The following is a 15,300-nucleotide window of genomic DNA, read 5'->3' as shown; positions in this document are numbered from 1 at the left end:
CTGGCTGGTGTCTCCTTCTTGCTGTCACTTGTAAATAGTGTAAACCCCATAACTGTCATTAATCACAGAAAGACATTTCTTAGACCCTCACACCCCTCCATCCATCCTCCAGAATATTATTTAATGTTGCACCAATCGATAACCTGATTTTTTTGTGCTTCCCCTCCTACCCAGCTTGGCGGAGACCTCGGAGGAAGTCCTGCTGTAAGTCATTTTGTCTGAGTTTTTGTTGGGCTTTGATAGCTTGGTACAGGGTGATATAGAATGTGTTAAGGTAACGTGTTGCTTTGCGATCCACAGATGGGGGCTGCTTTCGGTGCTCCTCCAGCTACGATGCCCGCCTCTTTCAATGCCCCTGTTAGCGGCGGTCTGGATGACCTGTTTGATCTGGGAGGAGGAGTTGGTATGACTATGGGAGCCTACATCCCCCCTAAAACAGTGAGTCTTTCATAAGCTGGGATGAGACAAAGAATGATGCAACACCAGTGGTTGGTCACTAATAAAATAACTGATCCTGTGTCTGTTCAGATTTGGCTTCCAGCCATGAAGGCCAAGGGTCTGGAGATATCAGGCGCTTTTGTCCGCCGTGCTGGGGTCATCCAAATGGAGATGACCCTCACTAATAAAGCTATGAGCATCATGAGTGATTTTGCCATCCAGTTTAACAGAAACAGGTAAGACCACCTACTAAGCAATGTGCTGACATTTCTGTATATCTACACCTTTTGTGACACTTCATGTCCCCTGTGTGTTCCTCTGTAGCTTTGGTCTCGCTCCGGCTGGTCCCCTCCAGATTCTCACTCCTCTTAGCCCGAACCAGAGTATTGAAGCGGCCCTTCCCCTCAGCACTGTGGGACCTGTCATGAAGATGGAGCCGCTCAACAACCTGCAGGTAACGCCTTCACGATATTCACTTCCCCTGAATCTTATGTGACTGTGCTCGTTTTTGTTTTAGTTGTAGCGTTGCATCCCTGCTTCTGCTTCCATTTTGCATCAATGACTGACGACTGAAGTTTTGAGCGCCACGCTTGTGACAGTGATGCGACTTGTCAACAAGACGGTTGTCACTTGTTATGTATGCCAACACTGGCCTTATCAGGACACTGAGGCCTGAAGTTGGCTGTCCTAACATGGCTTCCTACTGGGCTCAGAGCCTCAGACATCGTGACAGCACTCTGTCAGAGATGCATTGAAATGTAATCGGAGTTAGCAGACATGTCAGTTTTTGATAGGAATCGACCGATATGTTTTTTTCCAGGGCCGAAACAGATTATTAGTAATCAAGGAGACTGATAACCGATATTTGGACCTAATGTGCATTTGCAGTAAAAATGAAAATCTTAGTGTCAAAATTTAGAATAACACAATTTCCAACACAAAACTTGAATTAAATGCTGCAAAAGAGAACTTTTCAACATTATATTTAAAACATTTAACATTATCTTTCAAATAAAAGAGCCATTGCTCTTGCCATGCTGACACCTTCTTTGCATATGTTGCAGTCTGTCTTCTTCCCTGGTGTTGGTTGAGTGTAATACTCCCATACTGCTGCTCTTTTAGACCTTTTCTTTAGTGATCACGAAGCCGGTTGTTACAATTCATTCTGAATTTACATCCAGTAACTACAATTACTAAGGGCAGAACTTGACCAGTGGAAATACTGGGTGTTTTTTCAACTTATATATTATTGTACTGAGTGGATTGTAATGTTTATTACAACTTCAGTAATATCTGCTCATGATATTACTGCTTCAGATATTACTGGAGCAGCTCCAGTCTGCGAATGTGTTCATCTTTTCCCGTCTGTGTGGCAAAGCAGCCTTCAGTGTTGGAAGGCATGGCGTGTAACCAGTCAGATAGTGCTGTGGGCGGGATATTGATGCAACTGCATCAGAGCCAATTTCTCAATTAATTTATTATATGGGCTATTGGGTAGAAAAATAAGGATTCCAATAATCGTAAAAATGCTGAATATCATAATTGGTTGACCCCTACTTTTTGATAATTAAATAAAAACATTAGTTTGCTTAATCTGTCGAATTCGAAATTAAAGTTGGCAAAATCTCAACTTCTTAGTCATTTATCTTTAATAACCTAAGTTTACTGGACTAAAATATGAAATTGCTTCACGGTTGAAATATTCATGGGCCTGCTGTATCTCTCTGGGACATTACGTTGCGTCTTGGAAAATATGACCATGTGTCTTGAGCGATTAGTCATGTGTCCTCACTGTTATTCAGCTATACTGTTGAATTCCTCTGTTGTGAATAAAACAGAATTAAAACATGAAACAACCTTCCGGGAGGGGTTGTGATAAGTTGTAAATAAAAAGAGCGGCAGCGGCGGGCGTGTGTTTGATCAGGGCGGTTCTTTTAACTGGCAGAACTGAGGACGGGTGCTGTGTGCAGCTGGAGAGAGAAGATAAGAGTGTCAAGGGGGATGATAGAGGTGGGGGTCATTAGTGGTCACACAACACATGGCTCCTTTGTTTCTCCTGGCCTCAGTAGACCTGCTAACCTTTCTGCTCTGCTGCCTCTGGGCTCGGCTTTGATGGCTTCTGTTGGCTGTTTAACATTTTCTCAGAAATGCTATTTTTGAGAGGTTCTACGTTATTTTTGCCTCGATGGAAGATAACCGTCCCAGAATATTATTTTGAGTGCTCTTTTAACTGCTGATGTGTGGTAGCAGTCAATGAAACCCTTTCATCACAAATCAGCACATTTTAGAGAAGCGCTTTAGTAACTTTGGACGCAAGTTTCATGCCACTCTAGAGCCGTCTGCAATGACACAGCAGTTCAATTCAGAGACATCAAAGTGGAGACATTTTCAGGTGTGGTTACAGAAATGGAAATATGCAGCGTGCTTATTCAGTAGTTAAGAAATGGTACAGTGGTCCCCAAATTGGTGTAGGCTGAATAAATTCTTTGGTCGACAGTAAAGAACTGAGAAATTTGTGAAAGGACTGTCGAGTAAACGTACTATGTGATCGATCAATAAATCAGTCGCTGTCACCTGCTGAGCTAAATCAGACGGATCATCTCGTCTCGCGAGTTTAGTTCTAGATGACATGAAGCAGGGCCTCCTACTATTTGTCCCTGTAGCTTAATGTTAAATAAAAATATAATGCATATATTTTTATTAAAAGTCAGGCACAACTAAAGATTATTTTCATATCGATTAATCTATTATTTTCTAGATTGCATTTAATGTCAGAAAATAGTTAAAAAATGTCCATCACAATTTTCCAGAGCCGTAGTTGATGAATTCAAATAGCTTGTTTTGGCCAACCAACAGTCCAAAACTCAAAAATATTCCATTTACTATCGTAGAAGACTACGAAAACAAGCACATATTAAAAAATTAGATGCAAGAACCAAATCATTTTTAGCCTTTTTCCTTCTTAAAAAGAGTATTGGGCAGCACAGAAATATCTTCATGCCAAAAGAAAGGCCTCTCGTAGATTAACTCAGCACATAACACCTGAAATAATGTGTCAAAAATCATATGCAGTAGCCTTTATAGTTTGGCATCTGACCTCCTCAGACTTTATAATGGAGCTCTTTTAGTTTACAAACATACACACTTAAGCTTTTTAAATAGTTTGTGTATGACTGGATGTTTACTGGCAGTCCTGCATTGCACCCAGAAATAAGACGCCCTGATGAATTATTCACCAGTCACTCTTCTGCTCTCCTCTGGCCGAACTCACTGTCCTCCTCTCAGCACTTCACTGTTGAGCAGCCTGGTCGATATCACCGGCTGTTGCTTGTTACTTCAGGTGCCTCCATTATATCACAGTCATTCTCATGTTTCAGTGTCTTGTACTTTTGCCACCAGGGTCCAAAGACTGTAAAACATCCTGTCTCTGGAGCTTAGGCTAAAAAAAAAATCATTCTCTTTTTAAATATAGACCTGTAGATGTTAGATGTTAGGTGCTATTTTAGTTTTTTTCTCACTTGTCAGTCATGTTTGTGTCCCATCTTTTTATTTTTGGTATTTTATTTTTAACCACTGTCTGTCTGCTATTCTTATCTCCTTATATTTTCATCTTTATTTATATCCCCTTGTAAAGCACTTTCTGAAGGCTCTCTGTAGAAGTCGTTATTTTTATATATTTATCTTGTGAGTATTGTTTGCTGATATTCTTTGGCAAATAAAAGCCTATAGCGACACAGCATGATGGGAGGCCAGTAAAGAAGAACATTGATGATATAGTCTTGCCTGTGTGTGTTTGTGAGAGATCGAGCTGTAGCCCTCTTGTTCAGTAAACAGCACACATACACCAGCGATGCCCATCCTTGAAGGGCACTTGAAAAGTAATTACCCATGTACTGCTTCTTGTTTCTCCTCCTGTCGTCCTCCTTTACCTCCTCCCTGGATGTAATCACTCTCGCAGGTGGCTGTTAAGAACAACATTGATGTATTCTACTTCAGCTGCCAGTACCCCATCAGCATGCTGTTTGTGGAGGACGGGAAGATGGGTGAGTGTGTGATCCGCTAAACCTCTTCACTCAAAGGCCTCAAACCCCTGCTGACGTCAACTAATACCCACGTCAGCCGCTCAGCGAGCACGCATCATTTTGTGACGTAGATGTGTGTGACTGTACTCGTTCACCTCTCGGGGCTGCACAGTTGCTCACTAGATTGTACACCAGGGCCATTTTTTGGCCTTTTTTCCTTTTTGTGGGTTTGATTTATTCGGTGAAAACGTGTTGGCATTTCTCCCTGTGGGGCCTTCTGTTAGGGCGAGCAGGAGGACTGCTGCCACAGGCTGCGAGCTAAGCCGAAGACACAGCAGGAAACTGCGTGTTTAGTGTCAAACTAGTACCCAGACACTACTTTGACATTTCTCTGTGTACATTTACCGTTACCTCAAAATGCTATTGTAATACTCCTAATGTGTACATTTCATTATGCGCTCCGTCTTTGGACTCATCCTGTGATTGTGTCTCTTCGTCCACAGAGCGACAGGTGTTCCTCGCCACATGGAAAGACATTCCTAATGACAACGAGTCCCAGTTTCAGATCAAAGACTGCCATCTCAACTCAGGTGAGAAAGATGAAAAGGGAACAGAGAGCGCATTAACCCGAGGACAACACACTGTGATCCTGCTGCTTCTTTACATGTGGAAACAGCCCAACAGAGCAGTGGCGATCTCAAATTCAGATCCGCGCTAATGAAGCAAATTGCATTTGATGAGAACTCATCAGCTGCAGTCCCCCTATTTACGTGTGATAATTTAGTTTTACACAAGCGTGAGAGCAGCTGAACTGGAGAAGAATTCCTAATGATAGCTTAATGGAGATTTCCCCCCCCAGATTAAATTTCTTCTTCATGAACAAAGAGAGAGGCTTTCACATCCTACTGGGGAGCAGCAGCAAGACGGAGGCTGAGGAGAAAAGTTAATTCCGAATTAGTGACTATCTTTGCTGCACCGATAGCCTGGGGTGATATTTTAGGGGATGATAAAGCAAAAAGAAATCCTGCATCGTCTGGTACATTTAATGGTTGTTTGATGACTGAAACTGAATACTAAAAATGAGCTATAGCTTGTTCAGATTCAGTACGTTCAGTTAAACCGTTAAATATTTTACTGCATTGTGTTGATTTTTGATTATCTTCCCATAACAGATGCAGCCTCTAACAAACTGCAAGGTAGCAACATCTTTACCATAGCCAAGCGTACAGTGGAGGGTCAGGACATGCTGTATCAGTCCATGAAACTCACCAACGGCATCTGGGTGCTGGCTGAGCTGAGGGTGCAGGCAGGAAACCCAAACTACACGGTGAGTTCTGAGTCATCTCACTGTTGTGCTGGTGCTGCTGTGTTAACTATTTATTACCAAAAGAACTAGCTGGTGAGAGACAGTGACAACCTTTATTATTTTATAAAAGGGTGCCATTTTAAACCCCCCCCCCTACTACAGCGTGTTGTACCGACTACTGTTGTAAATGTCAGGACTAAGGGGAGTTAAGTTTGCCCATTACTTTAAGAGAGATTTGATATGGCAACATACTGTATGTTGTATGTACTTGTATTTATATACAATCTGTTAACATGTTATTGTTGACAGCATTATTATACCGGCTGTCTCATAATCAGGAACAACTTGATTTTACCTGTCCTGGAGTTAAATGTCCACATTGATCTGAGCTTATGTCATAAAGGTTTTACTGAGAGGGAGACGGTTATGGAAATTATTATTACATCAAACAATGACTGAGAAGTTCATCTGTAGAATGGTTAAACTGTGACTGAGTGCAAATTGTAATTTAGTTTTTATCCATTGTTTACCTTCTTTACCTTTTAATTAAACATTTATGAATTCCCACTTTCTTAATACAAACCAAAATTAATTAGCCCTACTTGTTTGTTTATTTATTTTTTCTTTTGACAAGCAAATTTTGTAAGTTGTTGATTTTTTTTTAATGTGTTTATTGGTTTCAGTTTTACAGATAATTTCAATGCAAACGACATTTTGTGTTTTACAAACAAAAGAGCACAAAAGAACAAAAAAATGATTAGATAATTGTCCAAGGATTAAAAAGAAACAAAAACACAAAAAGAGAAACTGAATAAAATAAAAAAGGTGGAGGGTTCAAGTTGCTTACGAATTCAACATGAAGTTTCATTAATGAGGTGTTTCCAAAAATAATGACAATGACTGTAGGTCTTCAAATTACATATGAGGAGTTTTAAAGCTTAGATTCTGCGTAGTCCTGGAAGGAACGCCACATTTTCTCAAATTTGTCGGCAGAGCCACGAAGCATAAACCTGATTTTCTGTAGTTTTTTGTGTTTTGTTTACATCTCTAAACCATAAAATGTAACTGGGAGGTTGTGTTTTTTTTTCCAGTTAAGGAGAGGAAAGGTCACAATCTTGTAATTAGCTCCTCTAAGAGGACTACACTCTCCCTGGACACCGACTATTGCAATCAAAGGATCAGGTTCTATCACCTGCCCAAAAACTTCTGATAGAGTTTGGAAAATAGATTCCCGATAGTTAGACAATTTAGGACAGAGCCACAACTTGTGTGCCAAAGTAGCATGGAGCTGCCTGCAATGGTCACAAGTAGTCTACATTAGGATATAAGTTTTACTTTGGAATAATGAAGACGATGTAGTTCTTTGTAAGTTGATGATTTTTAAGAAAGCGTTGATACACTGCAGCAAGTAGATCTTTACACCATTTCAGTTTTACTGCTGTAGGCAATATTATAACATAAGACATGAAAAACTGTTCTATTTAATTGAATTGAGTCCTTTTCACAAGAGGTTTCTATCTATGCTTAATCAGGCACTTCATCGATTTTTATACAGGTCCAAAAAAAAAGTCCCATTTTCCAAACTACCCTTTAATCCGCTGTGCGCCGACCGATATAACCTCTACCGCTGCATTTACACAAACTTTCACATCTTGGTATTGGAGATCTGTCCCTTAATAAATCAAAGGGTTTACTGAACCAAACATCCGCCCGGGACTTCATAACGTTGTCCCAGAATGACCTCACTAATCTACACTCGCACACACAGTGTAGGAACGTTCCCACTTCCATTCTGCACTTCAGCACAAATTACAACCTGACTTGTTGAATTAAGTCAATATGATGGAGTTAACAAAATGCTGTCATCACTGCACGTCATGGATCGAGACAGATGACACGGCAAAGACATGACAGAGAGTGATGTGTGCAGTAATGAGTGGTGAGGGAGCTGAGGGGGGGTTGGTTGTTGTGCAGTGATTGGAGTGTGGCGTTCGTATTGGTGACTCAACAGTGTGTGTGTTTGTTTTTGTTCTCCGTTGTGTTGTTGCCTGTCTCTGCTTTGTCAGCGTGCGACGGTGTCCTCTCTCCGCTCTTGATGGATTGTGTTTGGCTTAGAAATTCTGAATGACTAGTCAAAAACGATGACCTTGGTGTGACTCCCCTCCCCGCTCATCACTCTGTCTGCTTTCAGGTCGTGTTTTCATAGGTGGCATTAAATCTTTGTTTTCTCCAGTCTTGACTTTGTCAGCCATCCAGATCTTGCGTATTAAATCTTCAGATTTTTCTATCGTTTCACACCTTCTTAGTTTAGTACATCATCATGTAGCCTGACCTCGTACAAGAGATTTTGAAATATATGACTTTGGGTGTCCTTCCTAGAGAAATAGTATGAGATTAATAGACTGAAGTGAAAGCTTATTTTTATTTAATGATTATCTGTGGTCCATTTATTTTTTTTCTGCTGGAGTCTGTGCATTTCTCATTTTCTCTCTTGATTTATTGCTTTTTTTATTTCTCCTGTGCATCCATTTGCGTAACCGCATTAATTCAGGAGGTTTTATTCTCGTTCACCTTCAACTGTGTCTGTCCTGTACTCCTCATGTCTTTTTGATTTCATGTTAATTTTTTAAGTTCAATTAGTTCCTCAGCGGGGCTGGAAAGGCTCCCCTACTTTTTGAAGATGGACCATAAATTGTTTAGTAAAGAGAAGACTAGACTTTCAAGTTAACCGTACTGCATGTACACTACAGTGTGTATTCTGATGCTCATCTCTCTCTCTCTCTGGCTGCTGCATGGTCCCTGCGCTCTCTTGGCACGGCACATTAAAGCCGAGCTGCTGAAGCCTTTTGTCGGCAGCTATTTTTAGACCTGAAGAAGTAAAGCCCTGCCACTGCGTTTTTTTTTTTCTGGGTTTTATTGTGCTTCTGAAGACAAGACATAAAACAATTAAAAATTCATTATCGCGAGTGGAGACGTACAGTAGCGTGTTTGATTTTTTGCTGCAGCTTACCCATGTTGCTCTAAGGATTTTCTGACATCTCAAAAACATGAGATTGGCTCTCCTGTGGTGCCTCACTAGTCCAAGTCCAATATCCATTATCTTTTAGCTCTGTTTTGGTCTCAACCAACTCCTGAGGGATATATTTGTCTTTTTAGCTGCTAAATGCTCCACTATGTTCACCAGCTAGTCGCTGACTGTGTCTGTCCGCCGTTTGGTGCTGAGCAGGTAGTGTACAGCGGGTTTTTACAGCTTTTTAACTGAAAACAGCTGCCTGCTACGACTGATGGAAATGAGAGTGAATTGAAACAGTAACGCCAAATTCACACCAGCCAGCGACGAAATGTGGCTTGCCACAATATTTATATTTTTCTGCGTCTTGGAGCCGTGTTCATTTGTTTCAGGTGGGAAGACATTTTTTGTAACATAGGTCAACATGTCACGGGAGTCACAGAATCTGTTTACTGATTGGCTGCGGGTCCTCTTTGTCTGCACTTCACTGCTAAAAGTTAAACTTTTCCCAACTTTTAGTTTGGCCGCAGACTCAAACTGCCGCAACTCGCTGAGCTCGGAACTGGCCGCAGCTTTTCATAGACATGGCAGCTCGCTGCAGGTCACACTTAGCCCCTGCTCTGGTGTGAATTTGGCGTTAAATTGACTGCCAAACAATGAGCCTTAATTTGCTGTAGACCATTTCACATTTGTAAACATAAACATTCCTAATGTGTCCCAGTCAATTTCCTGTTGCAGTGTATGTGAACGTCATCAGCTGACAGGAAGTAAACATGGACCCAAACTGTCGCCTATCAATGCAGTTCCGTTGAAACGGTCCTTAAAGCTCAGTAAAGCCGAGGGGAGGTTCAGATTCGGGGGAGAACTATCTGTAAGGTTCATCACCACAAGAAAGCGACCCCTTTCACATTTGCATTTGATACCTCGTTACAACAATATCGATTGTAGTAGCTTTAACTCACCAAATGTGAAATTGTCAGTAGCTCTCAAATTCCCCTCCCGGACCTCCAGCGGAGCTCATGTATTCTTTATAGTTTTTATAGTGGAGAATTGGGACACCGCTTATCTCTTTGACATGAAGGATGGTGTCCTTATCTGCCATCTCCTGTCCCCATGGCAACTATGTGACCAGTGATGTTGGCTGATTTTCCCCTTCCACCTCTTGAGCCGATAATTCTCAGGCTTTTGGTAAAAGTGAGCTTCAACGCAGAAATGGACACCAGAGTGTCGCACAGTGTTGCTGTTTGTTTGGGTTAAATCCAGGAACATCCTGTATTTACTGTGCGATTATATCACACAGTATGGTATTCGATATGAGTTTGAAATAAGTGTAATTAATTAAATTGAATTGATTTAGATGAATTAATTATATAAATGTGTCTTCCTTCAGAGATTCTGCAGTATCATTAAACCATCTATCCCGTTAATAACTGAGAATTAGACCTTTTGTGCGTAGTGTTATAAATCGATAAGGACTGCTGTGTGCTGTTATTGGCTTTTGAATGATTTTTTCAACAATATGATGAAGTGTCTTTATTTGTCAGGTATTAGATTAACTGGATTAATGGAAACTGTCACACTTAAAAAAAAGTTACTTAATTGATTTAACTGAAAATGTATTATATCACAATATACAGTGTAACAATACAAAATGACATACCCCATGGCGGAGGATTTTATACATGTTGCCCACCGCTATTTAACACATACAGGTGACTTGCTAAAGGATAAATCTAATGATGTAGGTCTAAACTAGGGCTGTCAGTGTCAATTGATGGGCTTAATTCTGACTTGATCAACAACTGTCACCCAGTAGACAAGGTCATGGTTAAGTATATAACATGTTAGGATTAGGATACATATCAGACCACGATCATGCATTGAAAGGTCATTTTTCTTTGCTTTGCCCTTTTGCGTTGCCGCATCAGAGAACTGCAGCGGCTCCAGGTCCTCTTTTATGCAGGTTTTTATAAAGACTCCTGCAGTGTTTTCAGGACGTTTTTTTTTTTTGCATTACATGAACAGCATATTGAATTTATGTGTCCGTCTTTCATTGGAGAATTTTGGTTGAAAATAATACTGCTATTTTTATATCAAAGCATTAGATTGGATTAAAAATAAGAATTATGTCTCAATCTATATCAGACGCACACATTCAGGTGATTACACCCTCCTTCATCACTACTGTGGCTCCTTGTCTGTTATTTCCTCGCCTACGTACCGTTAATATAGTACTAATAATATTTTAGCAGCAAAGCCGTAAGCTGAACACACGAGTGTCGCAGTTTCTAGCTCTCTTAATAGCCGGTTCTGCACAGTGGCTAGAGCATCCGCATTTCCTCACATCTTACCCCATGCTGACAGGAGAGCGGCTGCCTAAATGTTGCCAGCAGCTGCATGCATTAGTAAAAAGCCCAGAGTGTGCAGAGGCAATGCTTAAGGAGCTGTGCAGCATTACGGCTTGATTCCACTGCAGCTCTGTGGTAGCCGCCACAACACACACAATCATCTCCGGTAGATCTTAGTATCCGTTGAGTTGAGGAGGGGCCTGGTGTGAAATCCTCATCAGTAACTCACCAAATGTCTGCTTTAATGACTGATCACTGTTATTATAATTATGGTGCCGGTCTCAAAGGGAAAACATTGCAGTGTTCTTAGTCAAACTTAGACACTGGATGTTAAAAAATATTTATTAGATCCGATTTTCAGAACTACAGGAAGAAAGAACTGACGTGTGAGGGCTTAAAAACAGCTTTTTTTCCCTCAACACCAGTAAAAGGAACTCTGAACACCATCAGAAAAACAGGGGGCATCTTGGCGTTGTTATCGCAACGTCTCAGATTCGTGTCCAGCTGGACACCTTCGCTGCACGTCATTCCTCATCTCTCTCTCCCTGTCAGCTGTCCACCTTCTGCTGGACATACCGTGCCTAAAAATACTCTTATCACTCAAACAGAAATGCCGATTTTTAAAACTCAATTCTATTCTCGGATTTAGTTTCTTCTCTTTCTGCGTCGCAGAGATTCTGCACCGTCTATTTTTAGCAAACTTGCACTGTGACCCCCTCAAACTATTTTCCACTGGAGCAAATGTGATTCTAAGAAATGACGATGATGAAAGCTGAAGGAGCAACACTGTGAGTAAGAGGTGTGTGCGTGTTTCTGTCAGGGCAAGATGCTGGTTGTTTTCTTGACTTTTCCCACGTCACACAGACGTATGGGTTATTAAGGGCTCCATTTGTCATCGGAGAAAGCACAGCTGCTTTTGATTGTGCAGCAATTAATTAGTGAAACATTTTGAAATATTCAGACTAGCTGTCTTTTGTCTTTATTAATAAGTGCAGCGTCATGACAGTGTCTGTCCTGATACAATTATTCCAAAGCTCCAGCTGTCTCATGTCTCTGCAGATGTTATTTCCTCAGATCCAGTGTGATTGCTGATGGAAAAAAAACTCACTTTGTGAGACTGTATCAAATCCTAAAACCTGCTCCCAGCTGAGACGAACATCAAAGAGTGGAGAGGCTGCCTCTCTTTTCTCTAGTGTGTTTATGTGTCTGTTTCTGTCTGTGTGTCTGTGATTTTTTTTTTTTTTTCTCATCTGAAAAATAATGGATTTTGTCTCCTGGAAAAGGAGATTTCTTCTTATTGGTCTCATGAAGAAATATTAACAATGCTCATGTCCGAAGTTTGCCAGATGAAGGCGAAATGTTCCGTTATTACATTTTGGGAGATCCAAAGTACCTGTTCTTTATGGCTGCACGATTTTCAAAAAATGTCTTACTGTGATTATTTTTGACTGATATTGCGATATTAGAGAGAATGATCATTTTTACATCGTTATTCTCATTTTCAATGAAAAACATATTAAAATAATTATGGTGTGATTTTTTTTTTTTTGTGGGGATCTGTACCAAAGTCTGCAGCACCACAATATTTCAATATTTTTTTCCTTTAGCAAATAGTGCGCCTCCTGCGATATCATAATCACAGTAGGCCAAATTGCGATTTTGATAAAAATGTTATTAATTGTGCAGTCCTACTGTCCTTTCCTTTGTTTGAAGTTATGCCATTTATAAACAGACTTAGATCCAAAATGAGGTTCCTACATCAGTTTAGCCTGCTGTTACTCCATCGTACAGACTTGATTCTGCTTCACATCTCTTCATTTTGCAATATAACTTTTCATTAAAACAACTGTCTCCACATGAACATATGAATGTATGAAATATGTAAAAGTCAATATATTATCTTAAGTGTATCTTGTTAGAGGTTTGTGACTCGGTGCCGATGGTAACTTGTGTACTGTATGTCCTTCAGCGAACACGTATGAAACCTGTCTTTATAAACCTTTTGCATTTTGACAGCGAGATCACCTTCAACTCTTCTCTCCCTCAGATCTCTCTGAAGTGCAGAGCTCCAGAGGTTTCCCAGTGTGTTTTCCAGAACTACGAGACGGTGCTGAAGAACTGAAAACCCTCCCGACATCGACCAGGCCGCTGCCCTCACAGACTCCTGCTCTCCCCTCACCTGACCCACGGACCATATTACAACCTCACGCCATGCAGGAGCCACTTCCTGCTGCTGCGTTGGCACTCTGTATGTCAAACCAGCTGTTAAATTAGGACTGTTAATGATTTTCGTCTCATCGCTGGTTGTTTTTCTTTTCTAAAGAATGCAGAAAATCCTGGTTCACTGTCTTGGCTTTCCATATCCTGTCCCCTCTTTGTATGATTCTTATACAAAAGTTTCAGTTTCAAGATCTCATGATACATTTTCACATTGTTGATCCTCCACTGCAATGACCTGTATTCTTTCGGGGACAGAAGGCTGTATTCCCGTGACTGTTTTCTCTGCATGAGGCTCTTAAAATCATTACCCAGCCCCACTTCTCTACAAATTGGAGTCTATTTTTAGCGTCTGCAATCAGCAGGTGAATCATCACTGTCTGCATATTTATTTAGGGTACCGTCAAGAAAGAAAGGCTTTAGCTCTCCTTCCCCCTGCCCCTGTGTGAAGCGGCCGTAGAAGAGACACATAGATACTTACAAACTACACTATTGTTGTCTTTGTCATTTTGTTTAGTTTTCTTTTAGTGTCTGTGGTTAGCGGTGGGATCGGATCCTCTGCTGTCCCTGAATGTGTGCTGTGTGCATGGCAGCTGTTTTGTTGGTGTGCATTTCTTTAATTTTTCCATCAATATCAGGACATTTTATGGACTAGCAGCAGTCGTCCTAGCAGCTGCCCGCTCTCTTACTTAGTCATTCCATGGTTTGGTTTGTGTTTGTAGTCTTGTTAGTGTTCATGTGGCAGACTGGGAGAGAGCCTCAGGTGTTGGGGGTTTTGTATTCACTGCTTCCCCCCTCTGTGTCGGTGACAGCCACTCGGGCTCTCTCTGCCTCTTCGCTCTCTCTGTATCCTCATCGCAGCCTCTCCACCGCCGTGGCCACCTGAGATGAAGGCTCAGGTGAGATAACTCTAAACCTATGACGCCGTGGTTTGTAACACTTCTGAGCGTACACGGAGGTAGCACACTGTCTACATCTCAGTGTCCCCGTTCTACCCGCAGACAGGACCAGATTAATTAGATTCCTTTTTCCGAGTCATTACACTGAAGCCCTTTTTATCGGCTCTACAGGATGTATGCGCCCACGCTAACACCTTGTAGAGATTACAACAGAGGTGGCTGTGTGTTCTGAGCGTGTCTTTGTGTGTGGTGACGGCTGATTCATATGAAATGCTGTTAAAAAAAAAAATGTTTAATCATGTTTTTGATTGACATGATTTTGTTCATTGTGTGTACATCAAAAAAGAACTATTAAAAGTCTTGATAATTCACATAATCAGTCTTCAGTGTTTGACATTATGACTAAGAGTAAGAGTGAAATGCAGTGTAAGGACATTTGTTGTGGCAGAGTCTGCCAGAGCCAAAGTCCCGGCGGACCCACAGGATGCAAAACGTTATCTCAGGTTTATTTGCTTGGTAAAGTCCACATTCCCAAAGTCCCTGGAAGCCAGCGTACGTTGTTTTCACACACACCATACATTATAATCATCGTTGACCTTTGAGGCGTTCACGTCTCCTCTCATGGGCTGCTCAGCTGCTGCTCCGGTGTGTTACAGACTTGGCAGCCCTCACAGCTTTGCATACAAAGTCTGTTGTTCAACCTTGAGCCGTGAGTGAAGTCCTGAGGTTTATCCACAGCCTGGTGCACCTTTAAGGCGGAGCGCCTCCTGACAGGGGTTTTTAAAGTACGAGCTGCTCCGGAAAGCTTAACCGGGATTTCGACTGCATCCCTTAGTCGTGAACACAAACACCTCTCGTCTCAGATCTGTTCCTCTGTTAATGATAAAGGTCAACGCTGTTCAAAGATGCACACTGACTGACCAGAGAGGAGTCAGCAGTGCAAAGCCGTGACAAGAGTCTCTAATACTAATGAATGATCTATAATATTGATCCTATGTGATGAATGCTTTCCAATAGGGGGCGCCACTGCACTGCCTTTCGGTAAAGGCTCAGTCCGTAT

The 15,300-nt window shown here is 41.4% G+C and overlaps 1 protein-coding gene across 8 annotated transcripts in view; it reads left to right on the top strand.

Moving 5' to 3' along the window:
- Positions 1-14,616, top strand: part of ap1b1 (adaptor related protein complex 1 subunit beta 1) — a 30,550-nt gene extending 15,934 nt beyond the window's left edge. For all 8 annotated transcript variants that reach the window (XM_074637911.1, XM_074637912.1, XM_074637914.1 and 5 more), the window contains 8 exons: positions 175-204; positions 301-438; positions 529-674; positions 763-892; positions 4,397-4,481; positions 4,964-5,050; positions 5,633-5,787; positions 13,172-14,616. In XM_074637911.1, coding sequence (XP_074494012.1) covers positions 175-204; positions 301-438; positions 529-674; positions 763-892; positions 4,397-4,481; positions 4,964-5,050; positions 5,633-5,787; positions 13,172-13,246 — 846 coding nt within the window. In that variant the 3' untranslated portion in view covers positions 13,247-14,616. The remainder of the gene's footprint in view (positions 1-174; positions 205-300; positions 439-528; positions 675-762; positions 893-4,396; positions 4,482-4,963; positions 5,051-5,632; positions 5,788-13,171) is intronic.
- The last annotated feature ends 684 nt before the right edge of the window (positions 14,617-15,300 follow it).

The sequence above is a fragment of the Sebastes fasciatus genome, chromosome 6 (genome assembly GCF_043250625.1).
Source record: "Sebastes fasciatus isolate fSebFas1 chromosome 6, fSebFas1.pri, whole genome shotgun sequence".
Lineage (NCBI taxonomy): Eukaryota > Metazoa > Chordata > Actinopteri > Perciformes > Sebastidae > Sebastes > Sebastes fasciatus.
Note: the sequence above shows the minus strand (reverse complement) of the source record. Positions and strands in the feature narration are given on the sequence as shown.